Here is a 16,557-nt window from a genome sequence, read left to right as displayed (position 1 = left end):
TCGTTCCAGTGGCCAAGAAGCCCGCCATCACAGGTTTGAATGACTATAGACCTGTCGCACTGACATCTGTGGTCATGAAATCTTTTGAGAGGTTAGTGCTGAACCACCTGAAGGATGTCACGGGCCCCCTGCTTGACCCCCTCCAGTTTGCCTACCGGGCAAACAGGTCAGTGGATGATGCGGTCAACATGGGCACTACATCCTGCACCACCTGGACACCCCAGGAACGTACGCCAGGATCCTGTTCGTGGACTTCAGCTCGGCGTTCAACCCCATCGCTCCTGACATCCTCCAACAGAAGCTCATCCAGCTTGCGGTGCCTGCCTCCACCTGTCAGTGGATCACCAGCTTCCTGACCAACAGGAGACAGCGTGTGAGGCTGGGAGGCATCACATCTGACACCCGGACCACCAATACTGGAGCCCTTCAGGGGTGCGTCCTCTCCCCACTGCTCTTCTCTCTCTACACTAATGATTTCTCCTCAGGTGACTCTCCTGTGAAGCTCCTGAAGTATGCAGACGACACCACTCTCATCGGACTGATCCAGGACGGTGATGAGACTGCGTACAGACAGGAGGTGGAGCGGCTGGTCCACTGGTGCAGCCAAAACAATCTGGAGCTGAACTCGCTCAAGACCGTGGAGATGACAGTGGATTTCAGGCGAGACCCTTCACCACCTTTACCCCTCACTATCCGCAGTAATACTATTCTCTCCACAGACACCTTCAAGTTCCTGGGAACCACAATCTCTCGGGACCTGAAATGGACTGGCCACATAGACTCTGTCCGAAAGAAGGCCCAGCAGAGGCTGTACTTCCTGAGACAGCTCAAGAAGTTCAACCTGCCGCGAGAGCTTCTGAAGACCTTCTACACTGCCATCATCCAGTCTGTCCTCTGCACCTCCATCACTGTCTGGTTTGGATCGGCCTCCAAACAAGACAAGCACAGACTGCAACGGACAATCAGGACTGCTGAAAAAATCATTGGAATCAACCTCCCATCTATCCAAGACTTGTACCTGTCCAGGACCAGGAAACGTGCAAGGAACATCTCTACAGACCCTTCTCACCCAGGTTGCAGTCTGTTTGAACTACTCCCCTCCGGACGGCGTTATAGAGCTCGGTACGCCAAAACCAGCAGACACAGAGACAGCTTCTTCCCCCAGGCTGTTGCTCTGATGAACTCACACCACTCTTAGAGTCTCAGAGTCATTACTGTGCAATAACATCCTGCTCTCCACACCTTTTTTGAATTTGTCTACACTGTTTGTACTGTGTCCTCTCTGCATCCATTGCAGCCTGGTCATCCTGGATGAGGGACCTTCCCATCTGTGGTCTCTTCTCAAGGTTTCTCATTTCCCCTAGCTGGCATTTTGAGTTTTTCCTTGCCCTTTTGGGAGTTTAAGATCAGGGGATGTTTGAGAATATTTGCCATTTTTCACGTGTCCTGAGTGTTGTTAGTCACCTAAATGTTGAACAGAGGGTGTGATTTACCGAAGTCAAATTCCTTGTTTGGCACGCTCAAACATGGCGAATAAAAACTCTTGAATCTTGAATATATATATATGGACATTGTGTATTTACACCATTAACAGGATAGGATGATTAATTAACTGACCACACCATGGAAAGTTTCTTGAAACTGCTGGTCATCCTTAACCATCTGCTGAGTTAATTTCCTCCTTTCCTCAGCACTGCGACATACCAGCCTCTTCTGCATCAATGCTTTGACATACTCCACCACTGTCAACCACTGGGCTTCCTCCTGCAGACGCTGTATATAAACATACAAGATCATTAAATGTGAGTTTTAAAAATTTTGTAAGTATGCAATCACTAAATGAGGCACATTTAATAAGAGTTATCTTTCACTTAATCCTATTTTTTATTAATTTGTTGGACAGATTCAGAAAAACTAAATTATGTAATAATGTTTGCGATAGGCATGTTGTTATCAGTTTGCAACACACGCATGCACACGCGCACACACACGCGTATACGCACACACTCACACATACATATCCATCCATCCATTTTCTATACCGCTTGTCCCCACGGGGTCGGGCATGCTGGAGCCTATCCCAGCAGTCATCGGGCAGTAGGCAGTGGACACCCTGAACCGGTTGCCAGCCAATCGCAGGACACATACAGTAGAGACAAACAACCATCCGCACTCACACCTAGGCGCAATTTAGAGTGCTCATTCGGCCTACCAAGCATGTTTTTGGGATGTGGGGGGAAACCGGATTGCCCGGAGAAAACCCACGCAGGCACGGGAGAACATGCAAACTCCACACGGGGAGGAATCGAACCCGCACCTTCCTAACTGTGAGGCGGACGTGCTAACCAGTGCCGCACCAAGCCACGCTGATATATATACATATTTATAATTATAATACTGATAATGTGAATATGTAAATCGACAACATTGCCATACAAAGCACATCTTAGAAACCCTCTGATGATGGCAATGACTGGACTACATTTTCCTGCACTGCAAGTCATTAGGCCTTCCTGCATAGTCAGGCCTGGAGGTGGGGCTCAATGATGAGGTAACATGGGTTTCCTTTCAATGGGCTCACTACTTATGAGTGGAAAGAAGCTGGGTGTCAGTCGAAGGCGGAAACCTTAGTGGAGGTTGGTTCCAGGGACGTGGTGTGTCAGCTCTGTTGCAAGAAAAGAGCCTCAGCAGGTATTTGCAGTCAGGAAGTACTGACTAGGTAGTTGGGCTTTCTTTCCTTGACACCCATCTTGGGCTCAGGTACCAGTCCTTTTAAGAGGGTTTGTACTCTCTTGCACTCTGGAGCTGCTACCAGCGAGATGCACCAAGTCGATGTTGGTACTCTAGACCAGTGGTCCCCGGGCCGCGGACCGGTACCGGTCTATGGATCATTTAGTAGCGGGCCGCACAAGAAAGAATAAATAACTTGCATTATTTTACACCTCAGTGACATGTACATAACATTACTCATTTTATGTACTTTTCATAAACTGCCGGCCGTTCTATTCACCACGGGAGTTCTCCTCGGTCGTCATGGCGGCTGTTTACATTCCACCACACGCACGTGCGAGTGAAGCCACGCAGATGCTCGCTGACCAGGTAACAGACATGGAGAAACTTCTACCAAATTCATTAATCATTGTTCTGGGTGATCTCAACAGGGCGAAACTCGCACACGAACTCCACAGATACAGACAGCACGTAACGTGTCCCACCAGAGGGGCACAGACTCTGGACCACTGCTACACCGTGATCAAGGATGCATACCACTCTGCGGCTCGTGCAGCTTTAGGACTCTCGGACCACTGTCTAGTTCATCTGATCCCGGCCTACAGGCAGAAACTAAAAACTTCTAAGCCTGTGGTGAGGACTGTGAGGAAGTGGACAGTAGAGTCAAGGCAGGACCTCCAAGCCTGCTTTGACTGCACCGATTGGGGAGTTTTCGAAGCTGCAACTTCAGACTTGCATGAACTCACTGACACTGTCACATCATACATCAGTTTTTGTGAGGATCTGTGTGTGCAGACTAAGACCTTCTGCACGTACAACAACGACAAACCTTGGTTTACACCGAACCTCAGGAGGCTGCGCAAAGTCAAGGAGGAGGCCTACAGGAGCGGCGACCGCGACCTGTTCAGGCAGACCAGAAACACACTGAACCGAGAGGTCAGGAAAGCCAGGAGGTGTTACGAGGAGAAACTGAAGAGACACCTCTCTGCCAATCCTGATCCCTCAACAGTGTGGAAAGGTCTGCAGAGCATCACGGGCTACAAGAAACGAACCCCCCGTCCTGTGGAGAGCCCAAGGCTTGCTAACCAGCTAAACAAGTTCTACTGCAGGTTTGATCGGTCCTCCCACACAACGGGACTTCCTGCAGCACAATCTACATACTCACCTCTCCCCACAACTGCCCTGTCCACACCTCTATCATCGTTGTCACCCACTCTCTCTCTTGCAGAGGCCGCGCCCGCACTCCAGATCCGCGAGGAGGAAGTGCGCCAGATGTTCCGGAGACAAAAGACCAGGAAGGCACCGGGCCCAGACGGCGTGTCACCTTCCTGCTTGAAAGTCTGCGCTGAGCAGCTGGCGCCCACCTTTGCACGGATCTTCAACCGTTCTCTGGAGCTGTGTGAGGTGCCCTCGTGCTTCAAGAGCTCCACCATCGTTCCAGTGGCCAAGAAGCCCGCCATCACAGGTTTGAATGTTCTATAGACCTGTCGCACTGACATCTGTGGTCATGAAATCTTTCGAGAGGTTAGTGCTGAACCACCTGAAGGAGGTCACGGGCCCCCTGCTTGACCCCCTCCAGTTTGCCTACCGGGCAAACAGGTCAGTGGATGATGCGGTCAACATGGGACTGCACTATATCCTGCACCACCTGGACACCCCAGGAACGTATGCCAGGATCCTGTTCGTGGACTTCAGCTCGGCGTTCAACCCCATCGCTCCTGACATCCTCCAACAGAAGCTCATCCAGCTTGCGGTGCCTGTCTCCACCTGTCAGTGGATCACCAGCTTCCTGACCAACAGGAGACAGCGTGTGAGGCTGGGGGGCATCACATCTGACACCCGGACCACCAATACTGGAGCCCCTCAGGGGTGCGTCCTCTCCCCACTGCTCTTCTCTCTCTACACCAATGATTTCTCCTCAGGTGACTCTCCTGTGAAGCTCCTGAAGTATGCAGATGACACCACTCTCATCGGACTGATCCAGGACGGTGATGAGACTGCGTACAGACAAGAGGTGGAGTGGCTGGTCCACTGGTGCAGCCAAAACCACCTGGAGCTGAACCCGCTCAAGACCGTGGAGATGACAGTGGACTTCAGGCGAGACCCTTCACCACTTTTACCCCTCACTATCCGCAGTAATACTATTCTCTCCACAGACACCTTCAAGTTCCTGGGAACCACAATCTCTCGGGACCTGAAATGGACCGGCCACATAGACTCTGTCCGGAAGAAGGCCCAGCAGAGGCTGTACTTCCTGAGACAGCTCAAGAAGTTCAACCTGCCGCGAGAGCTTCTGAAGACCTTCTACACTGCCATCATCCAGTCTGTCCTCTGCACCTCCATCACTGTCTGGTTTGGATCGGCCTCCAAACAAGACAAGCACAGACTGCAACGGACAATCAGGACTGCAGAAAAGATCATTGGAATCAACCTCCCATCTATCCAAGACTTGTACCTGTCCAGGACCAGGAAACGTGCAAGGAACATCTCTACAGACGCTTCTCACCCAGGTTGCAGTCTGTTTGAACTACTCCCCTCCGGACGGCGTTACAGAGCTCGGTACGCCAAAACCAGCAGACACAGAGACAGCTTCTTCCCCCGGGCTGTTGCTCTGATGAACTCACACCACTCTTAGAGTCTCAGAGTCATTACTGTGCAATAACATCCTGCTCTCCACACACTTTTTTGAATTTGTCTACACTGTTTGTACTATGTGTCCTCTCTGCATCCATTGCAGCCTGGTCATCCTGGAAGAGGGACCTTCCCATCTGTGGTCTCTTCTCAAGGTTTCTCATTTCCCCTAGCTGGAGTTTTGAGTTTTCCTTGCCCTTTTGGGAGTTTAAGATCAGGGGATGTTTGAGAATATTTGCCATTTTTCACATGTCCTGAGTGTTGTTAGTCACCTAAATGTTGAACAGAGGGTGTGATTTACCGAAGTCAAATTCCTTGTTTGGCACGCTCAAACATGGCGAATAAAAAACTCTTGAATCTTGAATCTTGTTGGCATGATGTTATGAGGATGTTGCAAGTTAAGTTGCATAGACTATACAGTGGATTCACGTTCATTATTATATTATACGGTGGTGTTCGCATACAGAATTCCCTCATGGAACAAAGGGTTGAAGGCTAAGTTGGGATAGTGTGTTTATGTGGTAACGCACTTCCGTTGTTGTTCTGCTATATGATTGGCTGAAAGGTACGATGACGTTTAGGATTGTGTTTTGTCTGTTTTGCGGAAATGGGATTGTAGTTCAAACATGAACAATTTCTGCGAAAACGTCCATGAACAATGTGCAGTCGGTGATTATTTGATTTATTGACGCATTTGATTTTATATTTCCCCTCCATGAGTCGTCACCTTATCGTGGTGGAGTGTTTGCGTGTCCCTGTGATCCTAGGAGCCATGTTGTCTGGGGCTTCATGCCCCTGATAGGGTCACCCATGGCAAAAGGGTCCTAGGTGAGGGGCCAGACATTGTTTTCAGAAGTTTTCCGCAAAAATCGTGACATTATCAAACACCGGTCCGTCAAAATATTTTCTGACAGTAATCCGGTCCGTGGTGCTAAAAAGGTTGGGGACTACTGCTCTATAACACCAGCTCAGTGCGTTGAGATTCACCCTGATGGACAAGAATGGACACGTCCTGACTTTTTTGTGCCAATATACCAGACACCAGCTCAAAGTAACCAGTTTATTCTTTTTCTGTGTGTGTGTGTCTTTACAGGGGGTGTTGGAGAGCACTCCTGCTTGGGACACGCTCGTTCTGAGGGACTTCAATGCTCATGAGGGCAATGACAGTGACAACTGAATGGACCTGATTGGGAATGCTCTCTCCCCCCAACCAGAACTCGAGCAGAGTTACTTTTTTGCTCGTCATGGATTGTCTATAACAAACACCATATTTACACTTGCACACTTGGCATCAGGACATCAAAGGCCACAGTTTGATGATAGTCTTTGTGGTGGTATTATCGGACTGACAGCCACGTCTTATTCACTTTGGTGAAAAGAGGGTCAGTGCTGTCAACCAATCACTACTTAGTCATGAATCCCACTTCATACGGGAGGTGATTGATTGATTGATTGATTGATTGATTGATTGATTGATTGATTGATTGATTGATTGATTGATTCATCCCACAGTGGGGAAATTCACTTGTCACAGCAGCACATATGAGTGCAAGAATAATACGAGTGCAAGAATAAAACAAGTGCCAAAATTTCAAAAAGGGTGAATAACAGACAAGGACAAGTGCCGCTAGTAGAGACGAAACACATTAATTTTATCAGGCACCACGCATGTTGTAAAGTCTGACAGCAGAGGGAATGAAGGACCTGCGGAACCGTTCCTTCCTACACCGAGGGTGCAAAAGTCTGCCGACAAAGGTCCGGAGGAGAGCCCTGCACACACCGAAGGACCTCAGTCTCCTCAGCAGGTGGAGGCGACTCTGGCCCTTTTTGCACAGGGCGTGGGTGTGATCAGTCCAGTCCAGTTTGTTGTTAAGGCGAACACCCAGGAATTTGTAGTTCTCCACTACCTCAATGTCCGATATCTGGATGTTCACGGGAGTGAAGATGGGTGCTGTCCTCCCGAAGCTCCCAATCAACTCCTTCGTCTTGCTGGTGTTCAGCTGAAGCTGGTTGAGCTCACACCAGCTGACAAAGTCCTTGATGACCGTCCTATATTCCTGTTGGAATAATTTAAGTGAAGCCTTGGCCTGCCAGACCTGGAGGCCTTGTCTTTACTGTTTATGACTTTCCTTTCATCTAGGTTTTTCCTTTTTAGTGACAGGGATGTCTTTTGATCCCTGTCAGCCATATGCCTCCTTCCTGTCCTTATGTTATCTGTGTGTTTTTGTTCCTGTAGGAGGCCTTCACTAACAATGAGCCGAGCTTATTTGCATAGGCGAAATGTTCTTATTTGGTTCAGAGGAACTTCATTCCTTTTATCTAACTGTAGGTTTGGTTCATAGATTGTTGTTGGTCAGAACTGTTTTTCTTTGTTAAGTGTTATATACAGTTTGAAGTAGTTGCGTACAAGTTATCCTATATTTACTCAATGTTCGTTTAAGGAACCGCATACCAGTTACCTTACATTTACTTAATGTGTGTTGAAGTGTTTAGGACAAGTTACTTATTATTATTGTGTGTTAATTTACCAAGTAGATAAAGTTAGCCAAGGTTTAGTTGCATTGTTCCACAGGAAAGCGGCAATTCAAGTTATCTGATCCCACTCGAGGACAAATCAGCCAACCATGAGAAGAACAGCTGGTTGAGGAAGGAGGACAAAGTCTGCGGGGGTCACGGGCCGACAATGAAGTGCTAATTCACACCACACTACATTCCTTAGCTAATAAGCGTTGCTACAGACACTATCTCCCCTCCCTTTAGTGTAGCAACGCCTCTGTAACCAGGGCAACCAAAACATTAAATAGAGGAGCACGTGAAGTGAGAACTCAGAATTGATGGAGATTGTAACTGAGTTTGCTCTCTCTATCGTTCTCCTCGCGAGTAAACCTGTTCCGGTTCTTTTCTCCTCTTCCTTCCAGCGTATGGTTTAATGTCTGATGGTATTTAGACCTAACATTTTGGTCCTTCGAGCCGGATGCCAATACACCTGAGGATCCAAGCGGGCGGCAGCGGAGATCCAGAAAGACTGCGCGCGGCAGGACCTCCCTAGGTGGGGTCCTAGAATCCTTTTTAAGGGCTGGTTCTCTGCTCGTCAGCTGGGATCTGAAGGTTGAAGGCAATCCGAGGTGCAGAGGTGAGGAGAACCAGAGGGTGAGTTTGTTTTGTTTTTTGAAGAATGAGCAGCCGAGGGCTCGTCGTGCCCTATAAAAGTCCTAGGACAGAACGGAAAGGTCCGTTCTAAAGGTACCAAAACGGAAAGGTCCGTTTAAATAAAAGTTACTCAACGGAGAAGTAACTAAACGGAAAGGTCCGTTTAAATAGAAGAAATAAAAGGACAGAGGTGTCCAACGGAGAAATCCGTTCAAAAGGGTTAGCGAAGTCCGCGGGAAACCGAAAGTTACGCAGTACTGTGTGATTGAGAGTGTGAATGGGAATACGTATCACTAGATATAGTATTCCATATTAAAGCAGTGGGGAACACATAACGTGGTTCTGTGGACGCAATAGGCAAGGATTCTCCACCAGAATGCTGGTAGAAGTGAGAATCACCACAGGATCTTTTCGTTATCCCACTGGAAACACCCGACTTTAGAAACCCCTATGGTTTTACAGTTGGGACCAAATTGATTAAAATGGGGAACTGGTAGGAAAAATTATCTGAGATACACTAAAATGTAAAGATTGGAAAATAATTAAAAGACCAGATCTCGATCGAATACAAATTTAGATAAACAGATCAAAAATTGCAAATTTGAGAGACAACTAGAAACAAACAAATTATTAGGACTTAGAGGTGCCATAAATGAAACAACAAAAAGAAATCTTAAAGAAATTAAAGAAGGCATCTGATGAGCAATGTCTAACAGAGAAGGCTTTAGAGGCCGATGAAGAAGAGTACAACCTCCAATAGAATGCTGGAGTTGCGGGGAAAACGGTCACATGGCACGTGACTGCACAAATTAACAAAGACAGTTATGACTAGGCCAAAATCAAATCAAATCAGATTTCCATGTAATGAAGTGGGAACCTGGCTGCCAAAATTAAAGATAAATTAGCTTAAGTATTTAGGATAAAGATAAAGAAACACTGAAGTTAAAATTTGCTAAATAGATGGAAAAGAATTACAAATAGCTTCTAAAAGTGAAATAGAGAATAGATCAGAAAAGTAAAATAGACAATAGATCAGAAAAGTAAGACGAACAAAAAGGTGTGTTAATGGGATCGATGTGTGTTCTAATATGTTGTGCGTCATCCTTTTGTGCTGGTGTGTGTGTGCGTGTGCGCGCAGAGGATCCTCATGAATGTTGTGTGTATGAGTGTGAGTGAGATGTGTGTCCTATGGAAGAAATCAGTAATGGAGAATGTTCAGGAGGCTGTTGAAGCGATAATAGGAAAATTGAGAAGTAGACGATGATGTGTTTAAGTTGGTTGAAGAAACTAAGATGAGCAGTGTGTGGAAGTAGAGAAAATAAGACGTGTGTGGCAGAAAGTGACTAGAACGGTGGTTTGATAGGATGAGAATAAGAGACAGCAAATGTTGTGTAGAAGACAGTGAAAGATGTCGAATGTGAACATGATGAAGGGGGCAACAGCAAAGTTGGCCTGCCCTTTGAGAAGGTGAGACTGATAAGCGTGCCTGCGCTCGCGCGTAGTCGCGGGGCGGGGCTGTGCGCTTGGGCCTTTGCTATGCTCGTGTGGGCGGTGGGCCGGCATCATGATTGTTGCAGGAAATGGCCAGCCTGTGACCAATCAACATTGATGCTATAGTGTCTTGGTTGATGTTTTTGAAATTTCTGAATGAGATTTGCCGCTTGGGTTTGGAGTGGGGGCGTGGGAAAGGAAGTTCCATTTGAATAAGTTTATGGTCAGACACACCGACCTCGTGAACTTGCAGGTTGCTTATGGCCGATGAAGAGATGACAAGGTCAAGTGTATGACCTTTGTCATGTGTGGGGACATTTACATGTTGGGTGAGGTGTAAACAGTCCAATAGTTGCAACAGGTCAGAGGCAGGGGGGCGGGAGGGGGTGTCGACATGGATGTTAACATCACCTAATATGATTAGATTAGAGGAAGTGGAGGTACAGAGGGTAGTGAGTAGATCGTGTAGTTCTGGAATGAAAGAGGAGTTTGGTTTGGGAGGGCGGTAAATAAGTAAAACTGTGATAGGATATGGAGGTTTACATTTGAATGCAAGGGATTCGAATGAGGAGTGATCAGGTAGAGGGAGGGGGGACAGCTCTAGATCAAGACGGTGGAGTACAGCCAGGCCACCGCCACGGCCAGTGCTGCGAGGTTTAGTTATGTATTTATAACCAGAGGGACAGGCTTCATTGAGGGATTGATAGACATCCGGTGGTTGCCAGGTCTCAGTCAAGCACATTATGTCTAAGCCTTTGTCCAGGATGAGGTCGTGAATAAATGATGATTTACGGGTGAGTGCTTGGATGTTGAGGAGATCCAATTTGATTGTGGCTGTGGGGCTGTGTTTAGGTAGGGGGCGAAGTAGAGAGAAATCCACTCCACGTTTTCTGTGCCACATGCAGTGCAGTCCACTCTGTGTTGGAGTGAAATCCACTCTGTGTTGGTGTCCGTTCCGTGCTGGAGAAATTAACACTCCGTGTTTTCCCGGCAACCCGGTGTCCGTCTTGTGTCGGAGTCCGCTCCGTGTAGGAGTGAAGTCCGCACCATGTTTTCCAGGCCACCTGGAGTACTGCAGCCCCGCATGGTTGCTACAATAAGATCCAAGTGCGCCAGGTATCTGATGACGTGTTGTACATGCGACGGGGTGACGGGCGGAGGAGGAGCAGATGAATGGTGTTATGGACGGGTTGGGAGAAAACAAAGTTACGGCGGGTGCCTCTGTGGATGTAACGTGGTCTGCGGAGAAGTCCGAGTTGTTTGATGACTGAGACACACCCTGATATGGTGTGATTACTCAGCTCCAGCAAGCGGCGGATGGAGTACGTTAGCCGGTTGGAGAACACTGAACTTGAGTGTTAGCCATTGGCTAGGCTAGCCAGGATGCCTTGGCGGGGGGTGGTGGGGTGGGCGCGCCGTAGTAGGCAGCCGGCTCTGTGGAGGTTCGCCGCGGTCCAGGCGCACTGCACACTAAAACTAGAAGCTAAAAACTAAACTTTAATAATGGCTAAAATAAATAAATAAATAAAAACACTAAAACTAAACTAATTCTGGTGGAGAAGCGGCGAACAATCAGCGCCAGCGTCCTCTCCCCAGATTACTTCCGCCTTGGTCCTGATGTACTTTCCTAATTTTAAGTGCACCTAAGTGCGCAGGGAGCTTAATTTTGTCCGATCGCGCAACTGTAGCGCACCGCCGAACGCGCAACAGTAGCGCGTCGCCGACTGCGCAACTGCACCGCGCTGGTAGCATTATTGTGACAGAGCCGTCGCTAAAATTTAGAAATGTACTTTCCAAAATTTAAGTGGACCTCAGTGCGCAGGGAGCCTAATTTGGTCCGATCGCGCAACCGCAGCGCGCCGGGCGCTCACTGGCGCATTGCTTTAAGAGCGTCTTTGTGTTTTAGGATGGCTTTACTGCTCCCACTTGCTTTCTTTGGAGGCATGATTAGGGGTTAATACAATCCTCAAAGTAACGAAAATACAATAACAACGGAGTCAGTCGGCATCCGGGCCGCGCGGTCGGGTTTTCTCGGGTCCTCCCGGCTCATCCGCGAGGTTCGACCACCAAATTTTGTTCGACAACCGAAGCAAAAAAAATCTCGAATTTTTTGTTAGAATTCCGATTTGTTCGAGAACCAGGACGTTCGAAAACCGAGGTTTGACTGTAAAATAAATAGATGCAGCTCACTGACGAGTGCCGCTATTTGAGCTAATTTTAGAACAGTCCTGCGAGCGACTCATGCCGTCCTCACGGGCGACCTGGTGCCCGCGGGGACCGTGTTGGTGACCCCTGGTGTAGAGAATTGGGCATTGCTGATCTTACACAAGGACGCAAGTTGGAGAGCCTCTATTCTACTAATACACTTTCACCAAGGCATTGAAGGAGTCCAGTTGGGTGGCCTAGCTATTGCATAGCTACTTTTTTATAGATTTTTATAGATAGGGATTCTGTTAGCTTCAACATTATGTGATGTTCTACCAGGGCTGGGTGATACGACTGAAAAGTATGTCATGATAATAAGTATTTCATATTGATCAAGCTCGATAAATATTGACTTATTTGTATTATTTTTATTTTCTAACTATTGAAAAATAATGAATGGGAGAAAAATGATGAATTTAGATAATTTTAACATATACTTTAATAGGCAGTCAATAAAATGATGAAAATGTCAAACTGCACAATATAAATTAAATGCCTTTTAAACACAATGCACTTAGTGAGGCTGGGTGATATCGGTGAAAACGATTTCTCAATATGTATTTCATATCAGTCAATAGGGCTTGTCACAATTACACCAGAGTTTCTATTCTTAGAACAGCGAACTGCGCATGGGCCACGGCCACAGCGTGGTCGGATATTTACTCGAGCCGCACAGGTAGTAAACAATAGGAGCGCAAAGGACCAACTCGCTATTTTTTATCAGAAATAACATTAACGGACCTATCATAGTTACAAGTTGTAACTTACAACAAAACACTGCAGCTTTGGTGTCTGCCAGAGCGACTCGCAATATGCTGACCGGGATCATATGAAGGGAGTTTTCTTCATAGCTTTTCCAAAGCTGAGGAGGAGCCGAGAGAAATGCCTTCACTGGGTAGAAGCTTGTAAACAGCAGGGACTTACAGTAAAAAATGTCACCAAACACAAATATATATGCCCTCTGTATTTTGTTGGTGGAAATGGGCCAATGTCTGAAAATCCCGATCCAATACCAGCGACTGCAACGTCTGTGGAAAGTTTGGGTCACCTGAGTGAGAGAGCTATCACACAATAAAGCTTACCTATCGACTAAAACGGCTTTCTTTCAGGTGACTTTGAGGTCTCTGCATATCAGCCAACGTTTAAGTTGTTCCACACTATGTTTGCTGATTAATTTTCATGAAAGTTAGCAACACGAGGTTAGCTTACAGGACCTCACCTGAGTGAGAGAGCTATCACACAATTAAGCTTACCTATCGACAAAAACGGCTTTCTCTCAGCTGACTTTAAGGTCTCTGCATGTCAGCCAACGTTTAAGTTGTTCCACACTATGTTTGTCGATTAATTTTCAGGAAAGTCAGCAACACAAGGTTACCTAGCAGGACCTCACCGGAGTGAGAGAGCTATCGCAAACTAAAGCTTACCTTTCGACCAAAACTGCTTTTTTCCCGCTGACTTTGAGTCCTCTGCATGTCAGCCAACGTTTGAGTTGTTCCACACTATATTTGGCAATGAAACCGTGTTGGAATTTAGCTCCTGGGACGTCGTCCTCCTCCAAAATGATGCATGCAGCTGTTGTCGCCATTCCAACGTTTGTCCGACCTTTCGCATCCGCTGAATATTTGAGTGAATGTGACGTCATTCAAGATCATCCCTATAGTGATACAAAAAATTAACTGCTTCTGTGTACATTGTAATGGGTTGCTCCTCCAGGAGTCCACTATCTATATATCGGCAGCATGGTAGATAATTAAATCCATTAACCTTCACTCAATGTTCATACATTACGTGTAGTGAATTAAGACTCTCTTGCAGTGCAGGAATTACAGCTGACAAACCACCCTAGGACTACTTTATCTTTATAGTGGGATCTTTATTGCCATAGCTATTCATATTTTACTTGTCTGATTGTGACTAGGGGCATTTTCAGAAGTTCACTTTGCCACCTGTAAACCACTCTGTGCACCAGTGGTGTTCAGAGAGGTCTAGTGCGGTCTGCTCCCATTCATTTTTCAATCCAGCCAGCACTGGTCCCAACTCCAGTCGGAGTGCCTATTGCAGACATTGTTTGAGTGCCAGTTTTTGGGGGATGACTGAATAACTGAACTTAGGCAACGTTTCCAAACAGTCTAAGCGAACGTCCGCACTCAGAGGGTATTTCCAAACACGTCTTAGTGGCACTAGCGAAATAGTACATCACGGACAGGGAAACCCTGTAACTGCTCAACAACTTTTCCATCTAGAAGGGTTTAATCGGCTTAGTATGCACAATATACGTAATGTTCTTAAGAATTGTACTGAGTCAATCGGTCTTTCATTTAAAGGAAGTTACGTCACACTTTCCCTCTATGTATGCAATATGGACACTTTCGTTAGTGTAGTTGCTTCTTCATTGGTTTAGCGGTTTCTTCTTTGTTGATTTAATTGCTCCTCCATGGTCTGCGCACTACAACATCCATAATAGTGAGTCGGGATTTGTGTTCTGATTTTTTTATATCGAATATTGTATTGAAGGCATTTTCTATTGGTACCGATCATGTGTCAATCACGATAATAATATTAGATTGATATTAAATTATCACGCGGCCTTATGTTCATTAATTGCTACAGCGGTTGACAGCTGAAAATGAAGCAAATGGGAAGAGCATCAGCACATGCAAATCGGAAGTCATCCTATCACTGGGTTTGGAATGAGATTGTGCCCCAAGTGGCAGCGTTCAAATATCCTGGAATCTTGATCACAAGTGAGGAAAGAATGGATGAGAAGATCAACAGCCGGATTAATGCAGTAGCTGCAGATTTAGCACCAGTCTTTCATTTTGAAGAAGTAACTGAGCTGAAAGGCAAAGCGCTTAATTGACAGGTCAATCTCCACGTGGGTACTGTGGGTAGGGATTGAAAGAAGAGATTTGCAGATGTACAAGAGTCCGAAATAGGAATAGGACTTTTCTCCCAATCACGCCCTTCCAGGTCTCACTGTCATTGCCCACGTGAGCATTCAAGTCACACAGCAGAACGATGGAGTCCCCAGAAGGAGCGCTCTCCACCACTTCTTCCAAGGACTCCAAAAAGGGTGGGTACTCTGAACTGCTATATTTGGTGCATAAACACAAACAACAGTCAGGACCCGTCCCCCACACCCGAAGGCAGAGGGTGGCTACCCTCTCGTGAACCCCAATGTGCAATGAGTATGCCCACACCTGCTTGGCGCCTCTCAGTGTGGACAACTCCAGAGTGGAAGATAGTACCAGAACCAAAGCTGTGTGTGGAGGCAAGTCTGACTATGTCTAGTTCAGGGGTCGGCAACCCGCGGCTCCAGAGCCACATGCGGCTCTTTAGCACACCCCTAGCGGCTCCCTGGAGCTCTTGCAAAAATGAGTGAAAATGGAATCGGATGTTGGTTTTTTTGTTTTGTTTTGTTTTTTTAAATATGGTTTTTAGATGGTAACCATGACACAAACATTCTTATGCTGTAGAAAATGTATGTAGTTGTAAATATATTAAAAGTACCGAATTTCAGAATGGCGCAAAATTGCGTCATAGCAAGCGACACAGCACAGGCGAGTTGTAAACAAACAGGTGTGTGAGTGACGGGCCATGGATTCAAAAGGTAAAAAGAGAAAGCTTGCTGATGAGAACAGAGGGTTTAAGAAAGAATTGACTCAACTATTAGCTTTCAATGCCAATGCTGAAGGATTTCCTGAATGATTTGCAATGAGAAGTTGTCAAATATAACAAGAAGATCAATTTGGAGCGACATTTTCAGCTAAAGCATGCTAAATTTGCTGCTGATTACCTAGTTGGAACTGAGAGCAAAGGTGCAGTTTGAGGAACGAAAAAACAGTTTCAAGAAGTGGATTTCATCTCCAAACTCTACTACTGCTGCAAGTTTTGTTGCAGCCCGGGAGATAATAAAGCGCGGAAAACCATTCACCGGTGGCGAGTACATGAAGGATTCATTTGTTAAAATATCAAAGTGCCTATTTTTGGACTTAAAAAACAAAACCGAGATCATTCAGAAATTTAAAGACATGCCTCTCTCCGCAAAAACAGTGAAGGAAATGGTAATTTGAATGGCAAACAATATCACCGATCAGCAAATCAAGGACATCTGTCACGACTCGTCCCCGGTCACGTCCGTGTTGTCATAGTTTTGTCCGTGTGTCTGTGTGCTCGCCCCTCCCCTCCTGTGTGCCCATTCTCACCTGCCTCTTGTTACCTGTCTTGTATATTAAGTCCTGTCTGTGTATCATTCCCGGTCGGAGCATTGTTTGTTACTGTCATGAGGTTATTTTGGTTCCTGTCTTTGGTAATGTCACCCTGTCTCTTTGTTCCACGTCTTTTTTGGTC

At 46.5% G+C, this 16,557-nt stretch overlaps 2 protein-coding genes across 6 annotated transcripts in view; both read right to left on the bottom strand.

The window, feature by feature from the left end:
* The window catches only part of adat1 (adenosine deaminase tRNA specific 1), a 525,603-nt gene that overhangs the window by 173,896 nt on the left and 335,150 nt on the right, over positions 1-16,557 (bottom strand). The gene's annotated exons all lie outside the window — the stretch shown is intronic.
* exoc3l1 (exocyst complex component 3-like 1) overlaps positions 1-16,557 on the bottom strand; it is a 490,744-nt gene that overhangs the window by 360,423 nt on the left and 113,764 nt on the right. For 4 of the 5 annotated variants that reach the window (XR_005098156.1, XM_037253561.1, XM_037253562.1 and 1 more), the window contains one exon: positions 1,618-1,773. Coding sequence is in view for 4 of the 5 variants with exons in the window: in XM_037253561.1 (XP_037109456.1) it covers positions 1,618-1,773 (156 nt within the window). In the remaining variant the exon portion in view is untranslated. The remainder of the gene's footprint in view (positions 1-1,617; positions 1,774-16,557) is intronic. The other variant, XM_037253563.1, reaches the window with a different exon arrangement.

This window comes from Syngnathus acus, chromosome 6 (assembly GCF_901709675.1).
Source record: "Syngnathus acus chromosome 6, fSynAcu1.2, whole genome shotgun sequence".
NCBI classification, from domain to species: Eukaryota; Metazoa; Chordata; class Actinopteri; order Syngnathiformes; family Syngnathidae; genus Syngnathus; species Syngnathus acus.
This window is presented reverse-complemented; position numbering and strand designations above follow the sequence as displayed.